The sequence below is a fragment of the Anguilla rostrata genome, chromosome 4 (genome assembly GCF_018555375.3).
Source record: "Anguilla rostrata isolate EN2019 chromosome 4, ASM1855537v3, whole genome shotgun sequence".
In the NCBI taxonomy this organism is placed as follows: domain Eukaryota; kingdom Metazoa; phylum Chordata; class Actinopteri; order Anguilliformes; family Anguillidae; genus Anguilla; species Anguilla rostrata.
Genome location: NC_057936.1, coordinates 22116034 through 22138902, shown reverse-complemented (window position 1 = coordinate 22138902; position 22869 = coordinate 22116034). Strand labels below are relative to the sequence as shown.

The following is a 22869-nucleotide window of genomic DNA, read 5'->3' as shown; positions in this document are numbered from 1 at the left end:
GGATACAGTACATACGCAAGGCGTACGTGAAATACTGGCTACGTGCTGCACAACATAACATGGTTTTGATTGACTCTTTAGTTTCCAATTGCATCCCGGTTTACATGTAGAGTGAACGGAACGGATTGGAGAAATCTGTGGTGGGATTATACGCCCCCTCCAGCGGGGATGGAGGGTTACAGGAACAGATAGGGAGGAGGAGCAGGATGTATTTGGTGTTCATGGGGATTCTGATGACCAGGACATAGTACTTGTAAACCTAGGCTATAACTATCTAATTATAGTCCATTGTTCCTTAACATCACGAGCTGATGGGCCTAATCTTATTTTTTTACTATCATTGTTATTTTAAAATGAGTGTGACGTTTTGATGCTGTAAAGGGGGGTTTTGCGTTCTACGATTAGTATCATTAATCCTCTTGGAATGCCGAATGAAACGAAACCTGCAACATTTGCTTAGAATGAAGATCATTGAAACGCTTCGCTGCGTTATCTTACGTTAGTTGGTAACCTAAACATACCTAGTTCTGCCAAATCGCAAGATGTTTTTGACATAGCTATAGGGGAAAATCACGAAAGCGAAATGGAATTGCTTGCCCCTTACACGGGCCGTCCCTGTGGATACTGAAGAAACTATAGGCTATCTAATAATACATGGTTAAAAGACAAGAACAACAAAAAAAGAAGAATACGAAGAATTGTAGGCGGAAATTTAAAATCAGTAGCCTAGAAAATGTGTTGAATTCAATAATCACGGTATGAATTTTTAGGCTTTACAGAAATCGTTTCTATGATTTTAGACTGCAGTTAGTGTCGTTTAAAACAGTATTTTTGTAAATAAAAACGTCGGGACCTAACAACTTTTATTGCTTCAATTTTGACGGCAGCGGAAACAAAGGTGATATTCTATGACAACTACAACTGAACAGATGATGATTTAAAAATCGTACGATTTCTGGGGTATTTGGACACAAAACAGTGCATTTCGTGGATTTGTTGATGATAGGTTTTATTTTTACGCAAGAGAGGAAAGTCTGCTTTTGGGGTGTGCTATCTTAAAGGATCCACGGTGTCTTGTGCTGTTGGCAAGCATGCCCACCTCACGCTCCGGCGCCACCTCAGTGGAATACTGGGTCGACGGCTCGCGGCGAGATGTCTCCATTGAGGAGTTTTATACTATGGGCCCGGAATTAGGAAGGTAGGCTATAGTATATCTAGGCTATAACATTACACTGATAAATGCATATCATATCCGTGCTATTTGGTTATAGGTTGGACTGTATTCAAACAAATAGAGGTTCTCCTCTGTGAACATAGGCTAACTGATGTAAATTTAATGCTGAAACAGTAGACGATTGATGATAATTTTTATTCTGGATAAATTTCCCTCCATGTGTCCCTCCTTACTCTTTAAACGGAATTGTCTATAATCGCTAAGCCCTTGTTTCTTGGGCCGTTGTCTTATGGACAAACGAGCAGATGCGCCTTACAGAAGGTGTGGGACCCATTTTTATCTATGCACAATTACCCACGTGGGTACTTGTGAAGGTGCAACAAATCGGATGTAAACAATTGATATTCATTTAACTGTAATTTTCTCTTTTCTAACGAGTTGGTAATACATGTAGACTACACAGTAAAATGTCCAATGTTAAATAAACTCTTGCAGAGTACATGTGGTCCCTATTGGGCTCATATAGCCTACTGTGTTACAGTTGAATTAAAACTGGACATTTTATTGTGTATGAGTAGACCCGTACTGCCAATGTGTGCATTTTGTGGGTGATGTCTATCTGTAACCAGAGCTGGGCCCTGTTTCACAAAGCAGGGTTATTGAGTTAGCTGGAATACTGCACTGAGTAAAACCTGGAGCCCTCCCAACTCAGGAACATGGACTGTTCCGGGTTTTACTCAGCGCAGCCCACAGATGGATGTGGTCCTAAGCAAGAATGTTTATGTCAGCAGCTGGCTTTGTATGTAAGGTTAAGTAGGTTACGCCTGTAAATTCAGTGAGGAGATTTTGCTGTTGGGCTAGGAGTTTGTTGGTGACTGTAATAGCCTATCTGATGGCTAAAAGTGCTTGCAAGAACAATTCTCTGCACACTCACTGAAACACAATTTATGGCTGCATACATTTTATGGCTGTTTTCTTAGGTGACAGTGTACTATGTAAATCTTTGAAGTTGTAAAGACAACACAGTAAAATCTTCAGTGTTATATCAACTCTTACAGAGTTTATATGAGTCCACTATGGCCAGAGTTGAATGAACACAGGACATTTTCCTGTGAACTGCTAGTTAAACTTTAGATACACCAATCCAAACCAACCAATCTTGCCCAAAATTTTTATTCATTGCTGTTCAACCTAAATTCCATTTTGTAAAGGAACACAAGGAGAAAAAGAAAAAATTGGTTGAACCAGCTAACACAAGGTATAATATGCAGGGATTAGGTAGGGAAAAAAAATTAACCATAGAGCAGAAGTTCTGTTCACTATTGAAGGGCATGGCACTTTGTTTACAGGAAAGCATATTTTTTCCATTTAGATCCAGGTAACGATGAGTACTTTATTTATTTGTGAGTTCCAGTATCTCTTCTTGACTGAGGGAGATGACAAGCGAGGTGGTGTTTTTGAGATTTGCTGTGTGTATATGGAATCTCATGAGGTCATTCAGACGTGAGCACCTGCAGCCTTCTGCTCCAAAAAAAACAAAAAAAACAAAACAGTGCCTGGTGCCCAGTGCTGTTTGTTCGCAGTGGCAGGTATACTGTCTCTCAGAGGACAGGCATCAGCTGAGAGGGAGCGATAAGGTTTTCCACATGCTCTCTCAAGCACCAGCCCTCTTCTGTTTGCCATTTACTGTCTGGCCATCAGTTTATCTGTATTCTAGAGACAGTATCTTTCTATTCCATGTCTGCAGATGGAGCATGTATGGTTACAGGACAGGGTTTTGTCCAAGTAGCATGCCAATTCAACAGGTTTTCCGTTTTGTGTTCTATCTGAGCTTCATATTCAGTATGTATCGTGATTATGCAAGTCATAGTGAACATTAGGCTAAATGTTGTTTTTCTTTGAGGAAATACCTAAATGATTCTGAGTACTGCACACATTTTTGTTTTGCTTCTTTTTACTCAAGGAAGAAAAGAATCTACAAATTATGATGCCACTTGTCCACATGTACCCTCTTCCTCTATCCCCAGCTTTGGTCGCTTTTCCCCTCAGTCCCTCCTGTCTCCCCATATAAGGTCATGTTTAATCATGGAGTCTATGAATTTAAACACGGATGCCCTGTTCCTCCCCTGCCCATGCATTGATGCCGTCTGGAGCTCCAGATCTATCATCCAGCTCCTCGAAACTGCCCTATTCTAACTATACCATTTGGTCTTCTATTATTCCTGTTAACTTTCACCTCAGCTGTAACCTGCTCAACCCATTTTATTTGCTGTCTACTATTTTACACCAGGCTGGCCAGTGGAGGATGGGCTCCCCCTTTATAGCCGGGTTCCTCTCGATATTTCTTCCATTTGGGAAGTTTTTTCTCGTCGCCATTTGAGGGTTTTCTCCCCACTGGGAGTTATTTACCTTATGTACCTGCTATTTGGGGGTTCAGGCCCGGTGTTTGCTCTGTTTGCTCTTTTTGCTCTCTTTTTGTCTCTTGCCTTGCTACTCTGTAAAGTGTCTTTGTGACAGTTCTCTGTAAAATGCGCTATACAAATAAAATTGGATTGAATTGAATAAAGATGGGAAAGGACATTAGGGGCTTATGTTGTGGAAGAAGCATCCTGGTTGCCAGGGTGACACAAAGCTTTAAGGGTCCAAAGGAGTGGGCTGAGGGAAGGATTGAATTAGCAGGACAGCTGGAGAGACAGCAATTAATTAAAAAGGACAGGACTGACAAAATGTTGGTGCTTCTTCGGGGATATGGTGTAGAGGAGGTGGAAGAACAGGTCGCACTTATGACTGATACAAGTATTCTCTCCCGCTGATGTGTGCTTGAGAGTCACTTCATTGAATGCAGAGAGTATAATGTGGCTCATTCTGCTGATTTGTGTCATCTGCTTTTTTGCACCAGAGAAATCTTGAAAATGAAATACTCATTATGAAAAGATTGTGGATATCAAGTCTAACCCGTATTCTGGTTTGTGTGGTGGTCGGGTAACTTCTTGCTTCCACCCATTCAAAGTCATTAATCTAGGAAGCAAATAAAGCTGGCTGATGGAACATTGAGTACCAGTGTAGAAGCAGAGACTACATTCAGTGTACTCAAGAGTGAGTAGAGCATTAGCTGGGAGCTTTGAGCTTTCCGGTTCAGAGCACAAATTCACTCTTCGCTTCTTTCCTGGGATGGCCACGAATAATGAAAACATACATCTGGCTGCAGCATTATCTGTAAAGTAGATTTAAATACAGTGGACATGACATGGTCCAGGCATGCATTAGGGTCACATGATACAACCAGTCTGCCTATGTTTCAGACCAGGCTTGTTTTTATAGAAATGGGTCTGCAGAAGGTTGGACACAAGTCTTCCTTTCACTCATATTTGATTACATTACCGTCATGCCTGTTTTCTGTTAAAGATCATCCAGCTTTCACAGTGGGGTGTTCATTGAAACATGCATATAGGTTGCATCTATGGATGCTGAAGGCTTGTCTATGCATTTTTCTGACCCCTCAGAAACGCGCATGTGCCATGCCGAGTTCAGTGATGGCGGTGCTTAAATTGTACCACTCTGCTTTCTTCCAAGGGGGGCCACGTCAGTGGTGTTCCGCTGCGAGGAGAAGCAGACGCAGAAACCATATGCTACAAAGATCTTGAAGAAAACCGTAAGGAGTTCCGCCATTTTATGAAAACCTTTTTTTTACGGCAGCATTTCGCCCTTGGTGACATTTTGTTTCCATTTTAGATTGACAAGAAAATAGTACGGACTGAAATTGGAGTTCTGCTACGGCTCTCCCATCCTAATATTGTAAGCTGAGCTTTATCTCACCATCTAGTCTTTTAAATGTCATCAGTGTTTACACCAGAATTCTTTCCATTCTTCCTGTCTCTCACACATATGATACAATAATTTAAATATGAAATCATTTTAAAGAGTTAGTGCACTATGTATGTTTTGCCTTTGTGCTTGTAACTACAAAAGTAAGGTTGGACGGTTTTGGGTGATACTTTGTATCTGGCTGGGTCTCAGATCCGACTGAAGGAAATCTTTGAGACGGACACGGAGATCGCGCTCATCCTGGAACTTGTGACCGGAGGGGAACTCTTTGACAGGTTACTCCCCCTAAACATATATGACAGCCAAGCCACATCCATCCAAGCTGAAGGTCACAGCCCTTTTATTGCTAGCAGAACAGGTGGTGGAGCAATCCTGGTTTCAATTCCAGTTCCATTTTCCATTCTTTTATTTAAAAAATATAAATAAATAAAAAATAAAATCAATCAATTTATGACACAGCTCTATTGAGACCAGAGTATAAAAGGGATTGAAAATAAAATTTGCAGTGAATCCACCTGTGTTGCCCAGAGACAGATTACAAGAAGCTGCTTGAAGCTTGGTCTTGATGTGCTTGTGGAGTTGTCATAAATCCCAATCAATACTCTCAGGCACTCAGTGATGGAGTGGCAAAAGCTTTTCTAGATTTGCCCTCTACCTGAGCACATAATTACTGAGCCAGCACAGACCCTCAAGACCCTATTCATAATTCAAGAATCACAGAATCTTTGAGCATTTTTAAATAGCAGGTCATGTTGTCCGATCACCAGTTTTTGAATTTAGCTGTTAAGACTGAAATATCACCTATTTGCAGGTTCACCTTTATATAAATGTACTGTACTGTAGTACTTTATTGGTATAATTGCCCATTACATTATCAGAGTAAGTGTTCCCATTTATCCCCTTGATAAGATGTTGTTGTGACTGATGTCTAGCCATGTGGAATTGTCAGTGGTTTGTCAGTTCTGTGTTCTGTGTCAGTTCTTGTCAGATTCATGTTGAAAACAGTGTCTGTTCTGCTTGTAGGATCGTGGAGAGAGGGTACTATAGCGAGAGAGATGCCGCTCATGTTATCAAGCAAATCCTGGAGGCGGTGGCGGTAAGATTGTTATTATTATTCTAATTATTATTATGACCTGCCTGCTAGAGCAAAACTGTGTTGGAGCTGTCTGACTGGAGTTGCCATATCTCATTTCTCATAACTGTATTATAATGGTCATTAAGTATCATTGGCATTATAAATTAGCTGTTTTTTAAAAGCTGTTTTTTAAAAGCTTTTTTTTTTTTTTAAACTATGGATTGCATGGTGCAAGATCAATTTTGTATAATGGGTGTATGTGCATCAGGCGTCTTTTAACTGGGAGTTATCTTGGGATATACATACATGGAAAATACCCCCAAAAAACATTTTTTGAAGATTAGATGATGAGCATGACATATTGTGTATGCATAGGTATACAGTATGTGTATTTGACAGTTTTAATGGATGCATTGGAGGTTACGATGCTTGTGTGTGTGTGTGTATGCACGTGCGTGCATATGCACATGCAAGTTATTGTGTGAGTGTTTGTGTGTGTTTGTAAGTGTATAAGAGGTTTTGTGACCATGTGTGCGCAAGGATTCTAAGTGTAAGTTTGTATGTCCTCTTGTGCGTTCATGTTCATTCCAGTAATTAATGTGCGTTAACTTTGCCATTGGTCAAATGGAAGAGGTAGGGCAGATGTGTGTGGAGAGCTGAAAATGAGAAGTAATCCTCTTGGAAATCCACTGCAATTTTTTCCTGTTTTAATCTCCTGCCCGACAGTGCCAGCAGGGATGTGGGTGATGCTGTTACATAATAGCTCTGTAGAGTGCGTGTCAGCGACAGTGACTCTCCGCAATGTAGGCCATTTGCGCGTGTTGTTTCTAACGTGCTAACACTCTGCGTGTGGGATACGTTTAATCCATGCACGGTACAACATTTTAATCTGTAGATAGATACACAGACAGACAGAGTGAGCGACAACATGTATGTATGTGTGTATTTGCTTGTGTACATGGGGGAGGATATTAATTTGCCTTATGTGCATTTTCTGCTTTCTAAATCTTTACTCTTTTAACCCCTCTTTTCACATATACATACCGTATGACTGTCAAACATACAAGCTGGAGCTCCAGGCTCCAAGCAGTCTTGAATAATCATGTTCATTACAGCTGTAATAGACTGAATTTGTTCATAAATGAGTATTAAATGTGTTAAGACATTGAGCTGCATAGTTTCTGAACTGCCGAGCCAATTGTGCTCTAATGCCACACTACACCACGCATCACTGCCTGCACAAGGCACAAAGTCACACATAAAATGACCATTAAGCTTCATTATAGATATGATTCTTTCTTGAAAGTCACAATAATATTTTGGACCAAAGGGCTTATTTTATTTTGTAAAATATTTTTGGGACAGATCTCTGCCAGTAATATAGTGCAGGTCTATGATTCACAAGGTGCAATAATGCAGCTTTTATGCCTTTGTGCTGTTATTTACTAGTATCTCAGTCTTTATCTGAACAATTTGGTTAAACCTGGAATAACACAAGACGTCTTTGGTAGAGAGAGAAACCTGCTGCTTTCCCCTAAGTCTCTGTTCCCTGAATGGGAAGTCCACTTGCTACAGCATAATTCAATAGATTCAGTGACGTCAAGGCCAGTCAGACTGGTTGGTTCAAAACCAGCAAACTTCAAGAGTGATAGGTTCAAAGGGCTCAAATCAAGCCCATCGATCAGGGCCTGATTTGAGCCCTGGCTGGCAGTGAGTATTTTTCCATTAGTGCTAACAGCAGTCAAGTCAGCCACTTAACTGATGTCTGTTAATGGGGGGGGGGGAAGCCAATCTTAACCACAGGCTCTCCCAGACATTCTCTGCGCTAATTTGTCGTAATGAAACGAAACACTGTCCAGGAAGAGCATGCTAATGGAAGAGGCTTCAGTGCCTGCCGGAGTGGCCCAGCAGGGCCCCAGCGGGGGCTGATGTACAAACACAGAGAATGTTGTGACGGATGTCTGGGGTTTCACAGAGAAGCGCTGGCTGCTGGCTGGCTGCACGTGATGCACTGTACAGTAGAGTGTTTAGATCCGGGTGAGTCCCATAGCTCAGTCTAATGCAAGACGAGTGTGTTAAGCAGTCATGAGCCACTGTGTGCTGGCAATCACAGTGTCATGGTGCTGGCTGGCAGCTTATTTAGTCACTGTTTCACATTATACTGAGACAGACAAACACAACAAAAGTAAGTGAATGAATTGTTCAAACAAGAACAAAAACATTATGTATGAAGGCAGTTCAGAATAATGGGAAAATGATTGTGAGTGCAATGAAAGACCCTTTAATCTGTGGAAAAGGCACATTTGCTGTATCTTTTTTTTGTGGTGAGGGCAGGCATTTTAAGGTACGATTAATCCTACTGGGCAATGCCCTGACTTAACTGAGTCACACTAGAGATACAGTATTCTTTTATCTGTATCATATTTAATGTTTTACGGTTATGGTTGCTCTGCAACTGCTGCAAGACATTTCCGGTTTTCACATTAATAATCGATACGTACGCTGAAACAAAACCCAGCAGTATAGGATTACATGTGACAAGATATGACTCATAGGGATGTTGTTGATCCACAGAGAGAATTGCAGATCTGCCTTCTGATTCAGCACCTGTGGCAAACCCTTGAAGGACACCTTTATGACATTACCTGTCTGTCTGTCTGTCTGTCTGTACTGTAGTATTTACATGAGAATGGAGTGGTGCACCGGGACCTTAAGCCCGAAAACCTTCTCTATGCTGACCTGTCACTGGATGCCCCTCTCAAGATTGGTAACTATTGACAGTTGACAGTGACTTTTTGTAATAAAGGAATAGGAATAAATGCAATAATTAATTCAAATACAAATTGACACGGGTCTCGCTCTAATCCAGAAGACGAAATGTGTGAAAGATACAGCTGGCCCAAAATTCTTCTGTGGTTGACACCCCTTCTTATGTTTACAGCTGATTTTGGCCTGTCCAAAATAATAGATGAGCAAGTGACCATGAAGACAGTGTGTGGAACCCCTGGATACTGTGGTGAGTTTTTATAAGAGGGAGGCTGAACACACTTACGCTCATGTTTGCTTTTGTATGTGTATGTGAGCGTGGCTGTGTGTACATGTATAACCACATAATATTTTGTAATATTGTGGTTTGTACAGTCATGCATGGTAGCTCATTGCTACATATCAAAAAATGTCATTATACCATCATATCAAATTTTCATTTTAAAGAGTTTCAATTTTGACTAAATTTGTAATGTGTAGATGTCATAATAAAAAGAAAATGTATCTATGTTATCATTATTGTTTAGTACATGTTGCTTATGATATACAAATTTTTCAAGATCTATTTTTATTTAAAACTACCCAACAATCATCGGTGGAGATGCCATGCATTAGCCTAAACCATTCATGATTAAGGGAACACACCTATGGCTTACACCTTGAACCAAATTCTTGGTGTGATATGTGTGAACACACAATGTCCTGTCCTGACCAACGGTCGTAAAAAGTGTGACGTATTGATCCACTGGAATTGGCCGCACTAGAACTGGGTCAACTGGTGGGAATGCAGAAAAAAAAGTTATTTTTATTTGACCTTTATTTAACCTTTATTTTTTCGGGTCAACGGAGAATTCCAAGTCCTCTCTTGCAGTGATGACACACGTTGCCTGTAACGCTGACAGCTGGCTCTGTGTCTCCATCTTGCCCTCAGCACCGGAGATTCTCAGAGGCAACGCATATGGGCCTGAGGTGGACATGTGGTCCGTGGGAGTCATTCTCTACATATTGTGAGTTGAGAATTCGTTCTGCAGATGGGCTGGTGGAGATTGGTTGATGGTTCATGCTGTTCAGGATTTTAAAGCCTTTAATTCTAAGATTCTGAGCTCTTTTTTATTAACATTCATTCCTAATTCATTCCTCTCAGGCTCTGTGGCTTTGAACCGTTCTTTGATCCTAGAGGAGATCAGTATATGTACAGCCGTATCCTCAACTGCGACTATGAGTTTGTCTCCCCCTGGTGGGACGAGGTCTCACTCAATGCTAAGGATTTGGTGAGTGCTTCTTTTACTCAGTTTTGAACACCAGGATTAGTTGTTCCCTGTAAAAGAGAGAGTTAGTTTTAATTGCCACGGGTTTTCTGTTCTAAAACTATGAGACTATGAATTATTTTCAAAAATAAATCTTAATTTTTATTGTTTTATGTTGTCTTGTATTTTTGGCCGGGTATTAATCATATAACTAACTGTTGTAATACTTTTTTCTTATTTTGTATTTTTCCCTTTATATTATATCTTATTTGTACATTCAAATGCCTTTTTTATTGTTTTTCCCTCTCTCTCTATCCTTCTCTGGAAAGTGATCTGAGAATACTGTACAAAAAGTGTTCTATAAACAGTTATCACAATTTGTTCTTTCCCTTGTAAAATTATACGATTCAATTGCCATTTCAATTGTAAGACATTGAAAAACAATTCAGCAATTTGATAAATTAGTCAATGTATTACTGCTTTTAATATAACCCACTGTTAGATTAGATTTTCTTATTGAAGGCCAGGCATGTTACTCTAAGTAGAAACTAAGGAACTTACAGACTGCACAGTAAAATGTCCAGTGTTAGTTCAACTCTGACAGTGTTAATTCAACTCTTAATAGATGACATTTGTTCCCACTCTGGAATGTGGGACCAAAAATGTATCTGTTGAGTGTTGAATTAACACTGTCAGAGTTGAACCAACACTGGACATTTAACTGGTATGAGGAACCATGCTGTGGGGCCTGTGCATTCACTGCACTCTGTCCCTCTCCCCTCTGCGTACAGGTCAGTAAGCTCATTGTTCAGGACCCTCTGAAGCGGCTGACGGTGCAGCAGGCCCTGCAGCACCCCTGGGTACTGGGCAAGGCTGCCCGTTTCTCACATATGGACACCACCCAGAGGAAGCTACAGGAGTTCAACGCGCGACGCAAACTCAAGGTCAGCAGACTCCCAGTCCCCGAGCTTGTAATTGGGGAGATATTCCTCTGCAGTCGACATGAATAGCAGTCAAATGCAATGTTTTATTGTCTCATTAAACAAGAAAACATTTGTGAACGTGTTCTTTTCTGTGATATTTTAACTGATTTATTTTTACTGTTTAATATCATTACGAAGGGTTAGGAGGTTCATTGTCGCAAATTAAAAAGACACGTTGCAGGTAATGCATCCAGGTGTTGCACATCTCACATCAGAATACTGCACATATATTGTATCAAGATAAACATATTGCACAGGTTATATCAGAAACAGAAAACAAGGGAAAAGACTACTGGCTTCAGCCACTCTGTAGAACTCCCCAGTTATACAGTGAAACAGTATGCACTCCTTGAGGACAGCAAAGTATGATCATTTGTTAAGCCTGATCTTATCCTAAAGAGTTCAAACTCCTTTTTAATCAACCCTTTTCCAATCCTACATTCCTGGGTACCTGAAATATTGCTTGGTGTGACTCCACAAATACATGCAAAAAGGTAAATACCTTGCCTATAAATTATACAGTTGAATAAAATATAGATTTTCTCCTTTTGTAGGCCGCTATGAAGGCGGTTGTGGCGACCAGCCGCATGCACGAGTGCTCACGCCGCCGCACAGACAGCTGTGAGGGGACTGCGAGCCACAAGACCTCCCGGCAGAGCAGCATGCAGAAGGAACTTTCCCAGGATTGCCAGGGCCAGCAGAGGCAGACTAACAGCACTCCAGAGCTCACTGAGAAAGGGCCTGACCAGAGCCAGTCCACTTCGCCCTCTCATGCACCTCCACACAGCCCCAAACAGCTGTCCACTCCACCTAAGTCACCAGAGACACCTACCAGTCCCCTGCCTACCAGGCCGCCCCTAAAGCCAGATGGCCTGAAACAAGCTTCTGTGATCCCCAAAACTGCTGTTGTTCGAGCCACACCACCCAGGAAGACCTGCTCAATGATAGATCCCACTGACAAACATGAGGCCACTCCTCTCCTCCCCTCCCCACCAAGCCCCAAAAGCCTCAGCAATGGCTTTGTAGTGGGGGTGGAGTCCAACAGTAAGACAGCTCAGTGCTAATGTCTGCCCATCACCATAGAGCCACTCCCTTGGATAGACAGGGCTGAAACCTGAACTGATATTACAAAAGAGGATAAAAAGGAAAGAGGGAAAAACTGGTGTTATTTCAGCTTCTGCTTCCCTTAACTTGTTGGAGGGGGGAATGAAAATGACTTCAGACCCTTATTTTTCTTCATAGTTTAAAATTAGCCTTTGACCAAACTCTAGAAACTACCAATGACACTTTTGGAAAATGGCCGGCAAGTGTTTGACTTCTTGACCATTCAGCCATTTTGCCATGTTTTGATTTTCCCAAGTTTTACCTCCTTTCCAATTGTGTATAAAGCCACTACCAAATCTCAAAGTGACAAGATCCTTTTGAAATGAGTGAAACCTTACTTTCTCATGAAATTGGATGTTTTAATTCTATCTTCTCTGTACCTTTCCACTATAAAGTACTGGAATTTGTTAACATTTTATGCAAATATACTGTACATATATCCCTTTCCCTTATTTAAAGCTTTGCGATAGTAAGGGTATTGTGCTGTATTTGTGAGCTTATCAATATTGTAAAGGTGTTCATGTGTTTTTGACACAGCTGTTAAGAAAACTTTTCATATGTAGGCTACTTTAAATATTTAATTAAAGTGATAGTTCACTTTCTGCATTATTCCATATTTTTGTTTTTGTCCTAGATATTTGTTTGTGTGCAATGAAGGATATTTTCAATAGTTTCTGAAGTTTCTTGCAATGGTCTGGTATGAGGGCATTTATACAGCGAGCTGGTCTTTGAAAAATTATGTAAGTATTAAAATGTCTTTTCCTGCACATAAAACCAATCTGGGACAATCAAAAATCATTTACTTAAAACTGAAATAACAACAAAAAACCAAGAAAGTGCACTATCACATTAAGTTGTTTCCCATGAACATTAATGATATTGCTCTCCTGGAATCTCTTTTCTCCATATTGGTGATACTAGTTAAAGAAACTTGTTTGTTCCTCAAGCCACTTTTGTACATGCCTGTTGCATCTATAGAGATGTCAGTGGTTGTATCATAATGTGGTAAGGTAATCAGCTGCAAATGTATGTCTTATTCACCACTCCCACACACTTCACAACCATGCTCTCTACCTCTTGGCTGCATTGGGGCTTCCAGATCTAGACAGGAGATTTTACGAGAATAACACTCAAGCATGATACAAATATTTTGTTCTTGGCCACCACAAAGAATTACGTATATACCCTATAACATAATTTATTATTTCAGCACCCATCACTAATAATGTCAAAGGGCTGTCGTCTGTGGACATTCAAGTTTGAATGAATTCTGTTCTCTGTCCGAACCGATAACATTTTTGGACAGAAACATTTACTTTATAGTAAAACAGAAACACACCCACACTCCTCTAAATATTTCATTGCCAAACAAGGGGAAATACCAGTGAGTAAATATAATGGGACAAGACAAAAAGGAGCACATGTAGAGTCATTCGTGGCTATCAATATTAAATTATATACAGAAATGTACATATTTGCACCATGTTTCTGTGTTCCATGTTTTAATTAATAAATATGGTTATAGCCAAGTTATGACATTGCAGTAGGGCCAATATCTTTGTGCACGTATGTGTTCTATTACAACGCATTGCAATTATGCAATTAATGCAATTACCCCCAACCGAAATAAACTTCCTCCGAGCTAAAACTAAAAACTTTTGCCTTAGGAGGGGCCAAGATTTTTTTTTTTTTTTTTGGTCTTAATTAAATATTTGTGCTCTCTGGTGCTTTTAAATGTACATAAATTCAATAGCCTAATGAAAGACTGACAGTTGCAAATTATCTTTGCATTAGGTACAAAATAACCTGCACATGTGCAATGAGGAACACTAGGCTATAGGCTTTCTGTCTCTCCGAAAGTCTATTTTGTGTAGTTACAGTGCAGGGCATGGAATTTGGCGAGCTGAGAACGTTAAGAGAACTGCATTACCACTCTGCGCTGGAAGTAGCGTCAACAGCTTTCTCTTTGGTTACTTCCGCGTTTATATTCACTCGCATTTGAGACTGCAAAGGACGTTGCGATCGCGTTGTCTACTTTTCTTTCCGCGTTTTACGGATATTTTGATTATTGTAGAAATCGAATTTGGCAAAGAAATGTAATCATGCGATACTGTTCAGGACATAGCCTACATATTCTCAGTTTTTCCAGATTTTATCCGTAAAGCTAATGCACTTGCAAGTAAATAAACTACTTCTAATAATAAACTTGCTAGCAAATAAACAAGACAAATAGTGCTATAGCTCTACAGTTTGTTAGATTAATACCGCCACGGGAGCAGATAAAACAACAGCCTATTCATTACGCAGATCTAGTAGTCGTTCCTTTTCAAGGTGTTGCTGTCGGCGTCATGAGAAGAATTGTTAAAGTTGTTCTCCAGATAACATGTCAGTTATTGTGGGTAAGAAATTAAGTGTTTTATATTTTAGTGTGTGAATTCTGTTCATTTTATGGAGATAGGTAGGCTGTAATTAGGCCTATTTTTATGTTGAAATCCTGACCGCGAATTTTAAGAAATGCATTCAGTCAATAGGCTGATTATAATCGCTATGGTTTTACTTAGGGCTACATTCTATGTTCCATTCTGCGAGTTTTTTTCTTATAGCCTACATGTATTTGACCTGTTAGAAACCCAGGTCTTGCCGCGATTTTATATTCTTCTCAATGAATGAGTATGAGAAGCCTAATTCATAAATTACATGCATTATGAAGTCGAGAGCATTTTATGTACCCTAAAATACGGAGTTTGATGGTCATGTAAGTATCAGCTTTTGACGTCGTGTTAATCAGAATCATGTTGTTGACTTCACGTGACTTTGAAAAGTTGGCCTGTTTCTTTTGAAGTGATCATTTCCTGTTATAATTTTTTTTCTATTTAATCAGGGCATGATATAATCAATCGTGGTATTCTAAAGACCTCGCCGAAGGTTGCACCCACATACAACTATACACAAAGTAATTTATACGCCAAATAACGCAGCAGTTAATATATGGAGATATGTAGCTAGTGTAATTCAGATTTTTTGAAGCATATGGCGCGTCATTTCTTAAAGGATGGCAAATGTAATGCCCCCAGCATAAAGCCAGTGTTCAAGCGTTTGAGTTGAATCATAAAACGATTTAAACATGATCGATGTAACTGACTTCGTGAGGGAGGGACATGCACAAACGAAGATTTTTTTTGACACTAGGATAATGGTAGCCTAATGATCATCAAAAAAAAGTGTTTATACTGTAACAGCAACATAATTGTTTTTAATATTTATGTTTTTGATCATCTGTTTTTGATAACGAAATGTATACTTAAATGCAGGATTTAATCATTTTTACAAGACATAGGGCACAAATTCAGAGGAAATAGAGGGAGGAGAGAGGGGGGGGGGGTTCAGCAGTGAAGTCCAGTCTCTACCAGAAAACGCTGATTATGGTTAAATCCTGCATTAACTTTTCAAATGGTTCAGACAAGGTATACATTTCTTAAAAATTATTACACTACTAACTAACGCTTACATTACAGTGTGAAATATCCACATTATATAATACCTCTAACCTATTAAAAGACACTCAATTTAAAAAATAACGTAGGCTATATAACCGAAATATTTTGAGCAGTAATACTTACATAGCAATGATGAAATTTTACCTGTGTTCAGTAGATGGAGACAGAGACAGTAAATCAATGATAGTGTTCTATTCGCTTCTGTTTTTTTGTTTGTTTGTTTGTTTTGCTCCAAAAAACGATGTCAGCTAGGTCAATCAGCAAACATGGCTTAGCTATTCCCAGAAGTCCTCAATAATAATAGTATTTTCCAAGAAATTACGAAATATCGTTGACAACGTTTTCGTCAGGTGCAGCAACCTGCTACCACAGAGTGAATGCGTAAGTGAATGCGATGATGAGAAAACTTTCGGTTACTCTGACCTATAAAACGCTATTGCAAAAGCAAAATTAGACATGTTATACATCGTTAGAAAGCTTATACTCTCACCTACTGAATAAACGAAGTGTCAGTCAAGGCAGACTGTACTAAAAAGGGCAACAACGCTGTAAACAACACGTGTGGTATTACTCACAGCTATTTTGCAAGGTACCCAGGCGTCACAAATGCACATATATATTTCACAAACGGATTGTCCAAGACAATATATGACCACTCAGTCTCAAAAGGGACATACATGTCTACGCGTAAAACCAAAGGTAAGGTTGTATATGTATTCAATATTTACTCCCAGATATTGAGTGTAGAATTACATGGTAACTATTCTTATTGTAAAAATTGACTGCGCTCCCTTTTGTTACGCCACTTACTGTTTGGCAGGTTTTTTTTATATGAGGAAGTAAAATTCTCTCACAAAAACGACTCCAGAAGTCACTGTAGTGTACTTAGATATTATGAAAATCTAGTTCCACTCATTACCTGTTTCACGGTCAACCGCGGCTATACCTTTCTTAGAGACTCAATGGGGGAAAATTACCCAACATGGCAACCCTGGTCTCTACTGGAGCGCTGATTGGATAGTTGAAAATGCCTTGAACGATTGGCTCGCCATACCGGAAGCGTAAAAGCAGTGCCAAAAGTCTGTCTGTAGCTTTCTTCTTGTAAACTGTGCGTTGCATGTAGAGGGAATGTTGCACGTAAAAACTGTTTTGCATTCGTACTTTTTCTGTTCACAAATGTTAATAAACCACTTCAGATCACAAAATACATGTAGATGTTAATTTACAGACGTGACCCTCCCCCCTCATGAAAATCTATATCCACAAACACAACGTTTTTTTACAGGTTCAACTTGCAGAGTACAAACACGAACCCTAAGTTGCAAGCACAAGTCATTGCTTACAAGTACAAAATACTTTTGTTTCAGTTTCAACCCTCAATGTACAAACACAAACCATAAGTTTCAAGCACAAGTCATTGCTTACAAATACAAAATACTTTTGGCACTAATACAACACTGCTTGTGTTTTCCTCATACTGCAATAAGCCATTGGTCTTTATTACTGAATTTCCCTGAAATATAAATAACTTAAAGGTCCAGGAAACTGGATTCAGATTGTGGTCATATTCCACAGAAGTGATAATTGATTGTCTTCTCTATATTTTTAAGTTTAAGTTTTTAACCAAATTATAACCATTAAGTTGTACTATTATATTATTGTGACCTGTTCAGCAGATAAGGACACGGTGTGCGTGTATCCTGCGCTCAATAACATTCATATCTGCAAGACGCATCTGTAAACCATTCCTCATCGCTAGCCAGGTTAGAGCCAGTTAGAGCAGTAACCTTACACTACCAGACAAAATGAAGGAAAGCAACATAAAATGGGCTTTACCGTCATATAGTTAAACCTGAAGATCATTCAATGTGTAATAACAGGGAGCTACAGCACACTAATATTAAACCAGCTAGCTGATGATATGCCTACTTACCGATCCACCATGTTCTGCGACAAGTTCCAGGTGAAAATGGGCACTGAAAATACTAACTTTACAGGTTAAATATATATAATGCAGTGCCCATAGGCTCCAGAAATAAAACCCATTTCTTGTCGGTCTCTTCATTTTTGGGAAAAGAAAAAAGCATATTGCTTTCTCCGCATCCAGAGGAGGGGCAATGCTTAGGCATTTTCAACTTAGCTTGCCTTAACCTCACAAAAGTGGCAAAAGCGTCATTTGCATATTACATGTAGAAAACATTTCACTGGACTTAAGGTTTTTGTTCCGTAACTAACACCCAGTTAACCCTGTCCACTGAAACCCTAATGTTACATGTTTAAGTCATGTGCAGGCTTCATCACTTTTCATGCCATTCATCTTGCACTCTTCCACAGCTTGCTGGGCTGGTGGTGGGCCTTAGTGGCTTGTACCTCCTGCTGAACTACAGGCACAACAGGCTCTTCTTCCGTGACATCTATATCATCCTCCCTGCTGTAATGGCCATAGCAAGCGCAGTGGTCCTTCTCATCAGTGGGAGCATCGGCTGCTGGGTGTCTGTCAGAGATTCCACCTGCCTGCAGGGTGTGGTAGGGATCAAAGAAGGGATGAACAGAGCAGTATGATACAGTTTGATAAAGAACAATGGAATGCCATACATATTCCTTAAATATTGTACATAATGTACATATTAATAGGAATACAGGGTACATTTTTGGAGAACAGTTATATACACCTTGTACAGACTTTGTTCTAGAGTAAACTCAGAAATGCAAACACAGACATGTTTACTGAAATTGAATCATGGTGAATAATGAAATGCACATAGATTGCAATGTTAGGCATTCCAGCAGATGGTTTGCTATTATTATTACATTACATTTATTTGACACATACTTTTGCGATGCACTATAAGTTCATACTGAAGGTTACTGGACAACTGCAAAACACAGGTCTGATAAGGTACAGTACTCATTATGTAACAGTTATCCATAGCCATGAATATCAAGTCCAGTTCACACAATTTGCATAGGCTAGATTAGAAAGCTATGACAGGTGAAGAGGCAATCATTTTGCGGCTCTAAAATTGTGGTTTACTGTCTCCTTTGCAGTTTGTGTATCTGCTCATCATCATATTTTGTCTTGAGGCTACAGCTGCAGCATTGGCTTATGCAAACATAGGAAAGGTAATATGAAATGTTATTAAATGTAATGTGACACTGAAATTAACAGTATTTTCAAACATGCATAATTACTATGTAAATTATTTACAGTGACACAATAAAACAAATTTTTGTTTTATGGGAGTTTATGAGCGTGATTTCAGTTAATACTAAACATTTTGAACCTATATAAAATGTTATCAATTTCATGCACTAATATATCAAAATATATTGAAATTATAAATATAGCCATTTAAATCATAGTTAAATATAACTATTATTACTATTATTACTATTATTATTATTATTATTATTATTGTAATATAAAGTGGCTGTCTATGCTCTTCAGCTCATGAAAATTTTCTCAATACTTTTAGGTTCATTCAGAGCTTGCACCATTCCAGAATATATTTAAGAATTACAATGGAAGCAGTCAAGATCCTGATTCTAATGCTGTGGATTCCATACAAGAAGAGGTATGTTTTCGTCTGCCCATCAGCTATACACCGATCAGCCGCACAACATTAAAACCACTTACCTAATATTGTGTAGGTCCCCCTCGTGCCACCAAAACAGCTCTGACCCGTCGAGGCATGGACTCCACCTCTGAAGGTGTCCTCTGGTATATTTGGATTTCTGTATATATTTGTATCTACTGTATATTTGTATCTGATATTTTGTATCTACTGTAAATTTGTATCTGATTGTGTTACTTTGTTGTCTTTGATGCTGCAACAGTGCAAATTCCCCCCAGGGATCAATAAAGTACACTACTACTACTACTACTACTACTTTACTACTACATTATTGGTTTTTATTACATTAAAAATTGAAATGGATTACATTATTGGGAGTTATTACACTATTGGTAGTTTATTACATTATTAGTTGCTACAGGGCTATAAAAAGCTAAGATATTGTTAGAGGGTGAATTATTTCCACATGATTTTAAAAGACAGGTCAGAGCTGTTTTGGCGGCATGAGGGGGACCTACACAGTATTAGGTAGGTGGTTTTAATGTTGTACGGCTGATCTGTGTATAATCATGTTTCATCAACCCTTAGTTGCACTGTCTGGTTTAACTTTGAGCTAAAGCCGATACACATTGTTGGTTTTCTGTGAATATTTGAAAGCCAGGCCAAAATTCTGTCTTGACCAGAAAGTCAGAACTTTCATCTGATCAGGGACATTATTCAATGGTGAATTATTCAATATATTTGATGGACCTCTTGTTAATGCATGGTCTTATTTCAATGTAATATTATTTTCTGAAGGAGACTGAAACTGTCAGATTTCATGATCCATTGTGGCTGGGTTCATGTAGGTTCTTTGTGTACCAACAGTCTGAAATCTTATCTCCATAATCTTAATTTTAAGACTTGTATTCAATTCAATTTTATACACTGCTATATGTGATTTCTCCATTCATCATATATTCGCTGAATGGGAACAAGTTAAGTTTTAAGATGAATGGCTTGGGAATATCACTATTTAAGATTTGAAAATAACTATGCCATTCCTGCATTATTCGGGACAGACAGTTTTGTCGATTGCTGTGTTACCATATTACACAACTGCAATGATGCCAAAGCAGAAATAATCATGTTAGAAAGTGTGGTACTCATCTGGAGATACCAAGAATTGGTGACATTTGTCCATTACTGAATTTAACTTCAAACCAGGATCCCTGCTTTTGTGACTATGAATTTATTTGGTGTGCAGTTGCAGTGCTGCGGAATACAGAATTACACGGACTGGCAGACCACCACCTGGTTTAATCATAGGGGAAATCTGAGCGTGCCACAGAGCTGCTGCAACTCCACCTTCCACACCTGCCACGGCACTCTGGATCAAACATACATGCTGTATCCCCAGGTGCCCATTTATCATTACTTGTTGAGTAGGAAGAAATGCATTTTTTTTAATCCATAGCTATTGTTTCATTGTTAAAGCTTGACTTAATTATTTCTTATGTTTCAAGTTGAATAGAACATCTTTGCTATGATTCCCTGATGGAATTCCTGTGTGTTTTAGTTTGTAATTATTTCTGATTATGTTTATTACTTTAACATACTGTTAATGTTTGTTTCTGTGAAACATTGGCAATAAATTGAAATATTTCATAGCAATAACATTATTTAGAGGGATGGTAGAATGCATTCTGAATTTTTATTGTACTTTACCACAGAATTGGTGAGAGAACCACAAAGAATTTCCTATTTGTTTTATTTCTTAGCTCTTAAATGTCAATTTTTAGTTAGTGTGAGTAACAACAAATGCACAGCAATTCATTTGAGCTATACGTTTGACTACAGTATATTATACCTAGTTGCATAATATGCTTGTGTTTTCCATGTGTAGGGTTGTCAGGTGAAACTGGAGGATGCCATTGGTTTTATTCTACATCTTATCATATATTCTACTGCAGCAGTGGCTGTGGTACAGGTGGGTTTTTTTTAAAAATCAGGAATTATGGAGGTGATACATATTGCTGGTGTCTAACGAAACATTTACATTTGTTCAAAAATGCTACAAGTGTTACTTTTGCAGCATTTTCAAATGGCATTTTAAAAGAATGATGCTGTTTGCACACTACAGATCTTTTTTTTTGGATTGTGCAATTACCTGGCATCATAGACTTTTTGGCAAGATCGCTTTCCTCCTTTTATAAATGAGCTCAACATTTTTTCTGGCAAATAATATTTTTTGAATGTGTTAATTCAGGATGAAATAGTCATCATAGTGTTAAAGTGCAGGAAGGTTTGCAAAAATGTACTATACATGGGCTATTTTTATTCAGTGAACAAAAGCACAACATTACACGTGTTTTTTCATATAACCTGTCTACAAGAACAGAATTAATGATAAGAGCTCTTTTTTAACTACACAGAAGTGCAGGTTTAAGCAATTTAGAAATGGTACAAAAACTATCATGCCATAGAAGCAATTGTATGTTTGTTTGGTATATTTATGAGTTGCATACTAACCAATGTGTTCTCTCCTTGGTCACAGATTATAGGGCTGGTCAGTGTGGCCCAACTGATGAGACAGCAGCCTCTCCAGGGGTATCAAATCCTGGAAAGGAACACCATAAATTAGATAAGTATTAGCCACTTCAGGAATCCTGAAATACTGTATTAGTCTTGTAAACATTCAGGATTTTAGATACAAATAACTTTGGGTCCCATTCTCATATACATTCTTGTGACTGTTCCAAAATCTGGATTAGATAACACATATTCAAATCATCATACTGAAAAAAAAAAAACAACAAATACAAAATAATAGATGTTGCTGTGAATATTTGAATATATTTATTGCCAAATATTTTCACCCTCTGGGTTGAGTTTTAAGTGGATTATACATGTTTAAATTCAATTAAGAATTACTTAAGTAACACTTACTTGACTGTTTAGAAAGTTGTGATAAGTACTAAGAGCTAAATGTTGTATTTTCTCCTCACAAACTGTCAATTTACAGTGGGTATATTTCTTTCAATAAGAACAGCAAGCAAAAAATGGAAACTGCCTTAGAAGTTATATTCATTAATAGAACCCACGAGAATAACTGCTTAATACAATATATTTATTGACTAATGTCTTTGTTGACTTCTAAATCCTCTAAATCAGTGGTGTCAAACTCGTGCCATGGAGGGCCGTGTGTATGCAGGTTTTCATTCCAGCCTCAGATCTTGATTATATAATTAGTTAAATTATTTGCTCAATTAGAAATGCAGGTTTGTGCACAATGGTGACCCGACGTCTATGGTGACCCGCATTGTCTAAATAAAAATTTTCTTATATTCTGTGCTTCAATGCAGTTAAACGCATATGGCTGAATGAGTAATTGGACTCAATTAAGGCAGCATTAATTGGTTGGAATGAAAACCTGCATACACACGGCCCTCCATGGCACGAGTTTGACACCACTGCTCTAAATGTTCACCATTACGCCAGATGTGGTTTCAATTCATAATTTTGCCATGCTAAGATTCTTGAAACCCTTCCTACTTGGTCTTAAGATGCAGTTTCTTATCTCTGCAAATGTCTTAAAATGTTACTGCATAGCTTCACATTAAAACACAGAAAACTCCTTGGAA

The 22869-nt window shown here is 38.7% G+C and overlaps 2 protein-coding genes across 3 annotated transcripts; both read left to right on the top strand.

The window, feature by feature from the left end:
- The first annotated feature begins 185 nt into the window (after positions 1 to 185).
- si:ch73-60h1.1 (calcium/calmodulin-dependent protein kinase type IV) lies at positions 186 to 13707 on the top strand. The gene is made up of 11 exons (XM_064331392.1): positions 186 to 1198; positions 4748 to 4826; positions 4907 to 4969; positions 5192 to 5274; positions 6023 to 6095; positions 8751 to 8841; positions 9016 to 9090; positions 9772 to 9847; positions 9985 to 10111; positions 10879 to 11031; positions 11625 to 13707. Exons 1-11 carry the CDS (start codon positions 1092 to 1094, stop codon positions 12132 to 12134), a joined length of 1437 nt encoding a protein of 478 aa, XP_064187462.1. The 5' UTR covers positions 186 to 1091; the 3' UTR covers positions 12135 to 13707.
- A 339-nt stretch (positions 13708 to 14046) lies between these two features.
- Positions 14047 to 22869, top strand: tspan37 (tetraspanin 37). 2 transcript variants are annotated; one of them, XM_064331399.1, is made up of 7 exons: positions 14047 to 14573; positions 18006 to 18227; positions 18720 to 18794; positions 19148 to 19246; positions 20493 to 20645; positions 21132 to 21215; positions 21783 to 22869. In XM_064331399.1, the coding sequence occupies exons 1-7, from the start codon at positions 14523 to 14525 to the stop codon at positions 21867 to 21869; spliced, it is 771 nt and encodes a 256-aa protein (XP_064187469.1). In that variant the 5' UTR covers positions 14047 to 14522; the 3' UTR covers positions 21870 to 22869. The 2 variants fall into 2 exon arrangements, with proteins under 2 accessions (XP_064187469.1, XP_064187471.1); XM_064331401.1 differs by having other exon boundaries at positions 14055 to 14573; positions 18006 to 18197.

Excerpts from the sequence above, each read along its gene's own strand:
- si:ch73-60h1.1 (XM_064331392.1), top strand. The coding sequence starts at position 1,092 with ATGCCCACCTCACGCTCCGGCGCCACCTCAGTGGAATACTGGGTCGAC. Across the intron at positions 1,199-4,747 it reads ATGGGCCCGGAATTAGGAAG|GGGGGCCACGTCAGTGGTGT; the intron begins GTAGGCTATAGT and ends CTTTCTTCCAAG. Across the intron at positions 9,848-9,984 it reads GGAGTCATTCTCTACATATT|GCTCTGTGGCTTTGAACCGT; the intron begins GTGAGTTGAGAA and ends CATTCCTCTCAG.
- tspan37 (XM_064331399.1), top strand. The coding sequence starts at position 14,523 with ATGAGAAGAATTGTTAAAGTTGTTCTCCAGATAACATGTCAGTTATTG. Across the intron at positions 14,574-18,005 it reads TAACATGTCAGTTATTGTGG|CTTGCTGGGCTGGTGGTGGG; the intron begins GTAAGAAATTAA and ends ACTCTTCCACAG. Across the intron at positions 18,228-18,719 it reads AAGAAGGGATGAACAGAGCA|TTTGTGTATCTGCTCATCAT; the intron begins GTATGATACAGT and ends TCTCCTTTGCAG.